Here is an 11,575-nt window from a genome sequence, read left to right on the forward strand (position 1 = left end):
CTGCTCAGATACAGAAATGTGATATCACAACCTTCTGTTCACCAGGATTAGGGTTGTGATCTCACACTAACTGTAAAGAATATAACATATTACGCTATGTATTATATAATTAAAATTTAAGAGCATTAATGTGTTTATAACAGGAAGAGATGTATTGCTTGGAGAGAGACCTTAGTTGCTGTAATAAGCATATTTATGAAAATCAATCAAAAGATAATTATAATGCACATAAAATAATCATCTCTGGGGCTGTGGGCTGAAAAGCTGTTGTAGCGCAACGGTCCAAATTAAACATTAAGCTCACAAACTATGCATAAAATATAAGAGAACAGTAAGAATTTCTGATTAGATTACATATTGACAGAGACAGCATGCTTTTTTTCAGCATCACACACACACATCGCATGTGTGTACTACATGTCAGCATTTCCTGCAACATTATTATTTTTCTGGACTGGGTTGTGAAGTGTTTAAAATAACAATCATGCATCATTGTCACTCCATTAAAAATCAATACAAATTAAATGCTTACATGCACGGCAGCAGGTGCTTCAGGTGGAATGACCCTCTCCTCCTCTACAGGAAAAACACTGGTGCTCTCAGTGTCAGAAGAAATCCTCCTCAAACAAGCCTCTCCATGCACAGTGGACTCCATTTAAATGATTTATGCACTGCACGGAGTAATGAGTTTGATAGAGTTGTGTTCTAATCTTAAAGGCACAACATGTCACCAGGGTGTTGGAGGAATAAAATCATTGTTTTTTTTCTGATTGCACTCAGTTCATTAGGTAAGACAAAAACGCCTGACACTTCAAAATGTGATAAACACAGAAAGGTTCAACTCAGTGACGCCATTTCCAGCTGTAATCAGTGTTTCAGTGTTTCCATTTAGCCCGAGGACATGATGTTTACTCTTTATTGTGCCCATTAGACCATTGTGTTTAATGTCACACAGTAGAAAATTAAAGTAAATGACAGTCAGAGAGATAGATAGACAGACAGATGTGTTATTACTATTAGTAGTGGCAGTATATCATCTCCCCACCTATATATTTAAATAAACTCACTTGAAAGTCTCACGCTGTCATGCTGTCACCAACTTCACCCACTACCTGTCAATCAAGTGCCCAACCAATCACGGTGCATCTGCCATAAGGAATAACGTGAACAATATGCTAGGAGAAGAAATAATTATACATGGACTTCCCAGTCAATGTAATCTTACAGTGTCATAACTGTTCCAACAATTTTCATGTTTTTCAGCAGAGTCCAAACAGCAGGAAACAGACACAGAAAACGACAACAAATTCTGAGTGAAACTCTGACTGAAAGACGAAAGGATTGCGTTACAAAAAGAGAAGTATTACTTGGCCAGAGCCAATGAATGTGGGGTATACAAAAAGTATGGCCATTTACACAATGACTGCTTCGGCCAAAAATGAAACTCTTATATCTGCGACTTGTTCGAACAGCAGGGGGAGAAAACTTTTCTAAATGATGTCGGGCAAAACTCAACTATAGAGGAGGAAATCAAAGCTTTGCTTTGCACGTTTATCAAGTTTCCTTCCAGCCTTGCTCATGTATGCAATCAACAACTAATGTATGGCCAAAACAACAAGGAAACATCATCAGACTGTCCAGCTGTGTTACTGCTGCAGACTCTGTTGAGTTTATTAATGCTCCTCTGATGACAACGAGCTGTATCCCTACTGTGACCTCATTCTATACGGATGATTTTGAAAAGTCTCTCCACCAGATTACAGACTCAACGGAGGTCAGGATGGCGTCGGCACCGTAATGGGTGTCCTGCTGGTTTTGGTTCCTGGTGTCCAACGCTCGCAACAAGATGGTTCCAACTCTGGGAAGTTACGTCATCAAAAACTTTAACTTTTATTGTTCTGATAAAATGTAGAAATCACTATTCAGATAGTAAAGTAATCTAGAAGGAATATGTGCTAACATTCATGATATCACCATGTCTCACATCATGTTGCAACAAAAGCTCGGCTAGCATCAGTTGGTTATTGTTTAGCTGGAGCTCTCCACATTAGCAGTGTAGTGTTAGCTCCATAGAACAAGGCAGCTAATTATTCTTTTCATATGTTTGGTATGAAGTCTGATATTATTATTTTATCATGGAATTTCCATGGGTTCCCACTAATTATTCATTAATATTATTCATATTATTAATTATATTATTAATGTATTATTAATATATTATTAATAATTAATAGCATTAATATTAATAATATTATTTTATGATTAACATTGTTATTACCATCATAAACATCAAAACTAACTTCAATCAAAAAGAACTCTTTCTCCCAGAGTGCATCGCGGCAGGAGTTATCGTCTCCCATTGGTCCATCTCTCCGAGCGGCGGACGTAGACATGATGGGTGGTGAGGGGGCTCGGCGGAGAGCTGCGGAGCCGGAGTGAAGCGCCCAGACGCAGCGGTGCACTCAGTGCGGTCTGTGCGGCTCTGGAAGAGTCTCCGCTCCGGCAAAGCTGAAGGCTGCTCCGGCTGGGTGTAGGGCTCCGTCCATGCGGAGGCTAGCGCTCATCCTGCTGCCCTGTGCTGTCGCCGTCCTGGTGCACTTGTGGTTGGCTCACCGACGCTCCTCCACTCCGCCGGACAACAACACTCACTCGGGTACTTTCTAGACAAAAGCCCGGCTTCACTTCCTCACAGCGGCGCAACTTTATTTCATATTCCGGCTGACGAACTTTGGTCTTAGCGCCCCGGCGATCTGTAGTGACTGTGACTTCGCGTGGAAACAGCTAGACAACGCTCGCTCGTCTCACTGTGTGTTGATATGGGTGGTTTAGTGGGGGAAAAAGAGAATGTAATGGTCCAGTTTTTGTAGGGCGTTGTTGGGATAATCCTCCGTCAGGAAGCTGAGATGTGAAGCATCTCTGCCTCGTCTCAGAGCCGAGCTGCTTTCCGGTGGGTTGTCACTTATTATCAGGGGGAGAGTGGACCCACGGGGGTAGTTAGGGTAACCGTCCTCTGGTGCGTGGAGACAGTCTGATGAGGTCAGGAACAAGCTTCATCCCGACATGCATGCATCAGGCATCAAAATGTGATTTCACTGAAGTCTGTGTGGTCATTGATCAGCAGCTGAATGTCATATTCCACCATCACCGGTGTGACCAGACCTGCTTCTGTCTGACATCCACACATGTTTGTGTTCCTTCACAGATGAGGCTCTACCTTTCTATGAAGTTTTGGTGGGAGTGCTGTCAGCGAGACACCATTATGAACTGCGACAAGCGATAAGGAGGACCTGGCTGGGCTACCTGCGAGATCACCCCCACTTCCAGCACAGGTCTGCAGGGTGGAGTGTCCACGCAACTTACTTTCTTTCTTGTCTCCAGGTCAGATTCATAGAGCAGAGAAAATAAAAAAACCTGCAGCCGGCAGTACATCAGTGACCGGTCCATCAGCAGGCTTATCTCTACCTCATATTGTTCCCTCTTTTTTGTCCATTTCCTTCGCATTCAGTGATCCGAGCACAGATAAGGTGTGATGGCCTTTAAGCAACCCTCTGTAACCATGGCAACATGGGGCGGCTAGATGGACAGCTTTAGAAATCTTTCAGCATAATGTACAAAAAAAACAACAACTGAATGCTGTAGGGTTTGTGCTTATTTTCAGAGTGGGGGTGAAGTTTATCGTGGGTGAGCGTGGGTGTCCCTTCCCAGAGGAGGACAGAGAGGATCCGTACTCTTGCTCCCTCCTCAACTTCACCGAGCCAGGTAACAGAGTCTTCGTCACTCGCTCATGAAGGCCGTCTGCATCTGTAGCAGCTGTGACATGGAAAGTCGCTCTGTGTGAAAAGTGAAAAATCTCAAATTAAAGGAGATGTGTTGTAAGAATGAAAAGGACTCATGTTCAGAAAAGAAGTGAAACACTTTTATTCATGTACAGGCACACCTCAAGGACGCCCGTCTCTTCCTCTTTGTACCGCAGGCTGAGGCAGAAATCTCTCTGTCTACAACAGCTGCAGCCTCCATTTGCATTGTGTGTGCCGGCACTTGAGAAGTAAAGCTATAGGAAGCGCTGACATGCTGTATAGGGTGTAATTGAAAAGCCTCACTGTCAGATTGAACATCCACAGTAATTGTTACATTGCTTCAGCTTCAACATGTCAGATGTAGCCGTTTCTCCATTTTTCCTCTCCATTCAGTGTTTTCTGCCTTCATGAAAACATAATTACTGCTCGTCAGAATGGGCTTTTTCAAACGCTGCCCTTTAGGGTCATGCTCTTTTTTTTAATTTTCCCCACGTTTTTCCAGCCCTTTTTCTCTCCTCACCCTCGCATAAATAGTTGTGTTGATGCGATTCAACTCCAAATCGGTTTTGTTTATTAAATTTGCTGCTTTTATCATATGGAGCTTCATTTAGGAGGCAAATGCTAATTAGTTGTTTTTTGTTATTTGTTTTTTTGGTTAGTAATCACACCTCCAGCTGAATTTGTGCTTTCACTATCATGAGGATGTTTGAATATTTGGTGACTTAAGGGCTTACTTTAAGCCTTTATCGTCAGCGTTGTGGCTGTGGGGCCATTCATTTATTGAGTCTTTTAATTGAAAGGAAAATAATCACTAAATCCGGCTCCTGTAATGTGAGTATTAGCTGCGTTTCTTCGTCTTAGGATTTTGACTGTGGCCCTGTCCGCTGGGTAAATATGATTTATAATATAAAGACGGAACATTTCATGATTAAACAATCATTAAATACCTGTCAGCAGCTGCAGATGTGACTTGTTTTCCAATGACTTTATTTCCCGGTGAACCATCTTAATTTGTTCAAATGACCAATAGCTGCTAAATAAACAATAAATTTGCTGTTAAATATTTTTGATTTATGCTGAGGTTTATTAATTTTTCCTCAGAATAAAGTAGCAATCACCACGAGCTGCCTGCTGCAATTAGAGGCGCTGCTGGTATTAATTTTGACAAGTAAGGACAAACTAATCATTTTAGTTTATTACTCAAAGGAATATTAAAAATATCCTCACACACTAAAATCCTGTCGATCCATTCCGCCCTGTCAGCCTGAGAAACGTTTAGTTTGATAAACGGCTGTTTTCTCTCTGACTGATGCGTCGCCTCTGATTTTCTGCGACTCGAGCGAGCAGCGGAACTCGTGTCGACGGCACGTGAAGTAAAAAGAGCTCTTCAACGTCGTTGGTCACACCATCGATCTCCTGGGTAATAAACGGCTCTCTTGTAATTAGGAAAAACCCTCATGAGCAGAAACTCACTTTGAGGCGTCGTAGGAACCGACTCCTCAAAGTGCTGATGGTTGTGTCCCACCCCGAAGCCGCCCTCTTCTCTGAGGGACCCCCCACCTCCCCAAATTACCCAGCCATTATGGCAGAAAGTACGCAGTCAGCAATTTGGGATCTAAATTAATTTCACTCGTGCTCATGCGGTAATGTTTGGCCCAGTGGCAGGTCAGGATGAAGAGATCCAGATTGTGACGGTGTCTGACCCCTCGCTGCTCACCCCCTCCGACGTGTCGGCCGTCGCCTTGGACTTCAAGGTCCTCCACCCAGTGGTGATCACCAGGCTGGGGGTGTTCCCCAGTGGGACTCGGCCTCAGCTCCAGAGCAATGTCACGGTGAAGCTCCTCCAGCTGGACCAGGAGGTAACCGAGCCTCGATGTATTTTCTGCACTATAAGGCGCACAGAAAAGCCTTTAATGTTCTCTAAAAACGGACAGTGCACCTTATAATCCCGTGGGACTTATTTGAGAAATTTTTTTTGAAAAAGGTCATTCATTGAAGGTGCACCTCATAATCAGATGCACCTTATAATCCAGTGTGCCTTTTATATGAAAAAGGTTAAAAGAAGACTGTTCATTGAAGGTGCGCCTTATGGTGTGTAAAATACTGTAATTACTGCTGCTGTTACTCTGATGGCCGTGGTAGATGTACTGCCTGCAACCTGCTGAAGGGCTGCTCGGATTCTCTAGCAGAATGAATGATGAAGCTAACTGGGGGGTATCTGTGGCTGCTTGGATGAAATCTTTTGCAGGAGGCCGTGGTCACCGCTCGCTTCAGCGCCATCAGCAGCGGGACCCTGGTGGACGGGGTGTGGTACAAACCAGTGGAGCAGTTCATCCTGCCTAAGGTCAGTAGTTTACGTCCCTCACGTCTGTATCCTGATCACGCACCAACCGACACCCAAAAGAGAAGGTTGTAAACATGTTTTGATTTCTGGGATTGTTAATACTTTAGCTGCTGAATTACAGTCGGGGTGAGTTCTGCCTGAAAGGAGCAGAAAATGTTCAAGTGAAGCTGCAGCTGGAGCCTCTTCCTAAACCCTGTCTCATGAGTTTTCGCTCTCATTGCTTAGAGATGATTTCAGACGGTGGCAAACACTCTCCATAGTGGTAACACAAAATAAAATGCTGAGTTTTTAACCCCTTACGCACAAAGCTGTCGACACCAGGTTATTAATGAGTGTGGATGGAAGCACTTCTTTGCACCTTTGACCAAAAGGGTCCTGAGCTACACCGCTGCAGCAAAGTGAAGTTAAGAAAAGGAGTTTAATGGGGCTTATGTTACTCTTTGATTATAAAAAGAAAAGTAGAATGCCCATAGAAGTAAACCTAAGATGAGGTGAGGTCAGGCTTTAGATGTGCGTGCTCCATTTCCAAACAATGAAATGTAGTTTGCTATCAAGGGCTTTGAGGGGACGCTGGTCTGGGAGAGTTTGGATTCTGGTGGATTGAGCTCCATCAACTCCTCGTCTGTGCAGCTCAGTGATGGAGGAGGCGTCCTGAAGATCTCCTCTGTACGTACCAGTGTCAAAAGCACGTGTAAAGATCACTCTCCCTAGTCTGGAGCTAATTAAACAACTGTGTATTGATTTGTTTCTTCCGTTGCAGATAGCAGAGGGCGTCTTGCCTCACAGAAGTGCGCTTGGATTTCCTGGTTTGGCTGGAGGGTTCATGTTTACGGTCTATGGTCAGTCCAGCTGAGGACTCTTTTCATCAGAACTGTTCGAAGTTTCTTGAAAGTCAACTGGAGGAGAAATCCCAGTCCCTTTTTATAAAAAAACTAACAGCAGTGATTCACTCTGGCAGGAGTCATGATGTTAGCTACTCTTTAGCTTCACATGTGCAAAATTAAAATATTACTTTTTGTCCGTTCTCTTATGTTAAGATTGAATGTCTTGCCTGTGTTTCCATTTGACTTCACTGGTTTGGAGCGTTTGGTGGAAACCAAACTTCACCACCCAGTATTTCTGAACACAGAACTAATGATTACATCTGTGAATTCACCATTGAATGAAATTATTTTGATAACCAGTGACAGCAGGTTTTTGTCTCCACCCCCACCGGGGGCACCAGACAGGGACAGCCTGCTGAGACTCCTGTCGGGCCGCCCGTCCAGGATGGAGCACCACGCCTCCAGACTGAGGCAGGAGGACGTGGGCTTGCAGCAGGAGAGCCTCACGCACAACGACATGGTGTTCGTAGATGTCGTCGACACCTACAGGAACGTGCCTTCCAAACTGCTTCAGTTCTATAAATGGTATGCCAAGTGCTAATGACTCGATTCTCTGTCTCCAAATTGCCTGGGTCCTCTGAGGAAATCAGCAGCCTGAAATGAAAGTGGGCTGTTGCCTCAAAATGTCTCGCTGTTAGAATCTCGATTGCAATCACTCGATGATGGACAAAGTACAGTGAGAGACATCAGGTAGAAAATATAGTGTGGTCCCAGTCTTTGACTTGACAAGTGTGTTATTTATTTGCAACACTTCCCTGCCCTCCACTTTCCGTTTGTGACTTGAAGAACATCCACTTCAGGATATTGCTAAAAATCGAATTAAGTTCGTAAATTCACTTTCTGGCAGGTCTGTGGGAAACGCTGACTTTAATCTTCTGCTGAAGACTGATGATGATTGTTACATCGACGTGGACTCAGTATTAATGAAGATTGACCACAAGGGTCTGAAGCGCAGCAATTTCTGGTGGGGAAAGTAAGTAGAGCGTGTTGTCCTAATATTGGGCCCCCACCTTCAGTGCACTCTGAGGGCAGCCTTCAGCTAAAGACGCGATGGCGGATCAGGCAACGGCGGACCGGACGTGATGATAATGACATGTCTGCTCTTCTGACCCAGTTTCAGGCAGAGCTGGGCAGTGGATCGCATTGGGAAGTGGCAGGAGCTGGAGTACGCCAGTCCGGCCTACCCGGCGTTTGCCTGCGGCTCGGGCTACGTGGTCTCTCGTGACCTGGTCCGCTGGCTCGCCAGCAATGCAGACAATCTGAAAGCGTACCAGGTAGAGAACCCGACCGCATGGCTGCAGCAGCACGGGGGGTAGAGAGTTGTGATTCTGATGCGAGGAATACGCCCTGTTTGTTTCAGGGAGAAGACGTGAGCATGGGGATCTGGATGGCAGCTGTTGGACCGCAGAAATATCAGGTAAAAATAACTCAAATGGCCTCAAAAGGAAGCTCCAGTGACCACTAATGAGCCAGTTTCAGCGAGATGTCTGTCAATGTGTGACATTTAGAAGTGTTAAAAAATATTACGTTTGTAGAAAATCTGGTGTGCGATATGTAAGCAGAAAAAGGTCCGGTGTCAGCCAGGAATGTTAGACAACAAGAGATAAAAGCTGCATGAAATAGTGTAAGATTAAAAGCATAGTCAGCATGAAAGCATATGATTTAAAATGAGAAGGTCCGTCTTCTCAGTTATGGCTAGATAATAGCAAACGAGTAAGAGAAAAACACATCTCTGCTCATTTTTTCACCTCCGTCCAGGAGGTTGTGCTTTTTCTGGCTCTGGATTCTTTATGTGGTTCCAAGATGACAAGAAAACAACTCCCCACATTTTTATGAGATTCAATAGAGAAGTCAGTTCTGTGACAGCGAAGACATTCAACTTTGGGCTGGATATTTCTTTTTTTTTCTCAAACATCTTAAAATAAGTTCTTTTGGACTTTTTAAAAAAAAATTTAGACATAAACTGCCCAACAGATCGCCATGAAACTGGACGAAAGCATCGGACGAGACAGAACTGCTGAGTTTTGAAGCAGATCTGAAAAAAGAGACGTTGTTTATTAGTGCATTCATAGTTTACTTTTTATAAAATTTCAATCATGTATTTCTGACGTTTATCATTCTTAAATGATAACTAACACCCCCCCTCCCACACTCACACACACACACACACACTGCTCCAGGACCCCGGCTGGCTGTGTGAGAAGGAGTGCTACCTGGACATGCTGTCGTCTCCCCAGCACACGGCTGAGGAGCTGCACATCCTCTGGGACCGCAAGAAGACCTGTGGAGACCCCTGTGGTTGTCCCTGGGGCCACTAATGGGCTCCCACCACAACTAGCTGCTGCAGGGGGGGGGGGGGCATCACGTCTCTTCAAAAGCAAACCGAGTCATCTCAGACTTTTATCAGTTCTTCTCATAGAATAAAAACAAGAGATTTTTGAACAGAGATGATAGAAACATGTCTTAATGTTAACAGTTCTGTGCCAACAGGAAGCAACGGAAGCTTCACAGGATGTTAGGAGTCTCGTTTAGGCGTCACGCTGTCTGTATTTCTGTTACCAGCTCAGTTAAATTTGAGGAATTTGAAAGCATATGGATAAAGACTGGGTTAAAATGTTTGATGTGCTCGGAAAAAAACAGAAAAACAAAACGTGCCCATCACGAGAGTGTGGTTGAAGTATTGATCCCCTAACATTTGGTTTAAGGCGTTTTGGTGTAAAGACGACGTGTGATAGGATGTTCTAAACTTTGTAATTTATTGTTTTTAGTGTTCCATTTTCTTTACTATTTGTAGACTTATGTCAAGGTTTTTCACAAACACTCAGTCTGTACTTTAACTGTCATTGTGTAGAATGTGTTTGTGTCCTGGTGTGTTTGTCAGGCGTCATACTGTATGTGTGTTAACACAGATTTAAAGCAGTGTGTTTTCATTACGCAGTTTTGGAACCCATCCAGTCAGTCGGAGTGGCTGTGAAATGGAAGTCACACTTTTCAGGAATCCGTCCTCACAGAAATAAACACATCTTTACACAGATGAACGTCTCCCCGTCTTTTAATTTCAGATCAACCTCTCTGATATGAAATCATTTTTATCTCTGTTGGCGATTGAGTCCACCCTGTTTGAATTAGGAAGGTGGAAACCTGTGAAGTGTTTGCCCCAAAATGATGAGCTGGGTGGGGGGTGGAGGGGTAATCAAGAAGATGGCTCATCAATAAGATCAAACACTTCCATCCAGCTTTTTGAACTGTTAACATGAAATAAAGATGTTTAGTTGAGAGATACTTTTATTTTCGCTGACTGTGCTTTTAGTTGTGACATTGAGTCGCCGAAATCTGGTGCATTCAGGGTGAATTGGAAACAAGGCAATACAATTGTAACTTGGATAAAATGATTTTGGCTTATTTAATGTTTAACACATCTGCATTTTTAATGTGTTGGTGATGACATCATCAGAGTGTTTGCAGAGGTAATGATTGATACAGACGCACTAGTCTTATCGTCCAGAACATCATTAGCTATTGGTGTGGGATTACTGATTATTTGAACGCAGCATAGATTACCTTGGTGTTTGTCTTTTAAAACAATAAAAGATTTGTATTTCACTAATGGAGGATCATAAAAGTGGTTTCATTCAGGCCTGTAAACCTACAGATTACGTTGGTACATACTCCTCTTCCTCTCCACTCCCTCCATTTTTATCCCTTCACTTCCTCCGTTTCAGCGAGCTGCATGATAACAAAGTCATATCCGCATCTGTTCCACTCTCCAGCCTCGATAAGGATGGCATTTTCCACCCCATCATCCTCTTTCAATGATTTGGCTCAAAGTCCTTCATTGTGAAGCCAAAGCAGGAAGCACAGAAATGAAGGCATAAAAAAAAGCTCCTGTTGGCTTTTTTGTTAGAGAATGACGTTTTTGAATTGGTCTAGTATGTTGTGGTTGCTGTGGGATACGGTCACTCACTGATGTGAAATGTTTAGATTCTTTAAATTGTTGTTTTTTTCCTCCTGATGGTGATCTCTTTCCTCTCACCTTCATCCAGCCATCAAATGAAGCGCCTCAATTTCAGACTGGACTGTCTGTGTCTAAAAATCACAATGCAGTCTGGTAGTTCACCATTTTTAGTGTTTTATCTACTCATTTCCTGTTTCTCTGATGTGGACAGCAGCTTCCTACCAAGCAGATGCTGACATTAGATCAGGAGTTAGATCCTGGAAGTTACTGTGGACTGCTCAAGACGTCCTTTTTTCTCACAGATTTGAGAGCTTGAAGTTGCTCGTGGAATAAAGTTGAATAATGTTTCCATAGAGACCTGGCAGATCTGATCCATTAATACGTTGGAGATGAGTAAAAGTTCAGGCTGTGACTGTAAAGTGTTGCTCTGAGAAAACATGGTGCTCAAATAAATGGTATTTAAAAATTTATTTTACCTTGATTTACCTTCTCTCACTTTTTATTGGAACGTTTAGTCGAAGATGTTGACAAGATTCATTTTAGTCATTTTTTTATGTCCCACTTTAGATAATGTGTTTTGGCATCGTGTAATTAT

General features: G+C 43.3%; 1 protein-coding gene across 1 annotated transcript; it reads left to right on the plus strand.

The window, feature by feature from the left end:
* Positions 1-2,397: 2,397 nt before the first annotated feature.
* b3galnt2 (beta-1,3-N-acetylgalactosaminyltransferase 2) lies at positions 2,398-10,053 on the plus strand. The gene is made up of 12 exons (XM_068327258.1): positions 2,398-2,653; positions 3,203-3,329; positions 3,659-3,759; positions 5,457-5,656; positions 6,046-6,141; positions 6,697-6,807; positions 6,902-6,980; positions 7,367-7,550; positions 7,873-7,998; positions 8,140-8,299; positions 8,386-8,442; positions 9,206-10,053. The coding sequence occupies exons 1-12, from the start codon at positions 2,545-2,547 to the stop codon at positions 9,341-9,343; spliced, it is 1,488 nt and encodes a 495-aa protein (XP_068183359.1). The 5' UTR covers positions 2,398-2,544; the 3' UTR covers positions 9,344-10,053.
* Positions 10,054-11,575: the final 1,522 nt, after the last annotated feature.

Source organism: Antennarius striatus, chromosome 11 (genome assembly GCF_040054535.1).
Source record: "Antennarius striatus isolate MH-2024 chromosome 11, ASM4005453v1, whole genome shotgun sequence".
Taxonomy (NCBI): domain Eukaryota; kingdom Metazoa; phylum Chordata; class Actinopteri; order Lophiiformes; family Antennariidae; genus Antennarius; species Antennarius striatus.

Bases quoted from the DNA above. Each gene is read 5' to 3' on its own strand.
- b3galnt2 (XM_068327258.1), top strand. From the start codon at position 2,545: ATGCGGAGGCTAGCGCTCATCCTGCTGCCCTGTGCTGTCGCCGTCCTG. The intron at 6,142-6,696 runs GTCAGTAGTTTA...TTTGCTATCAAG, and splicing joins AGCAGTTCATCCTGCCTAAG to GGCTTTGAGGGGACGCTGGT. The intron at 6,981-7,366 runs GTCAGTCCAGCT...CGGGGGCACCAG, and splicing joins GTTCATGTTTACGGTCTATG to ACAGGGACAGCCTGCTGAGA.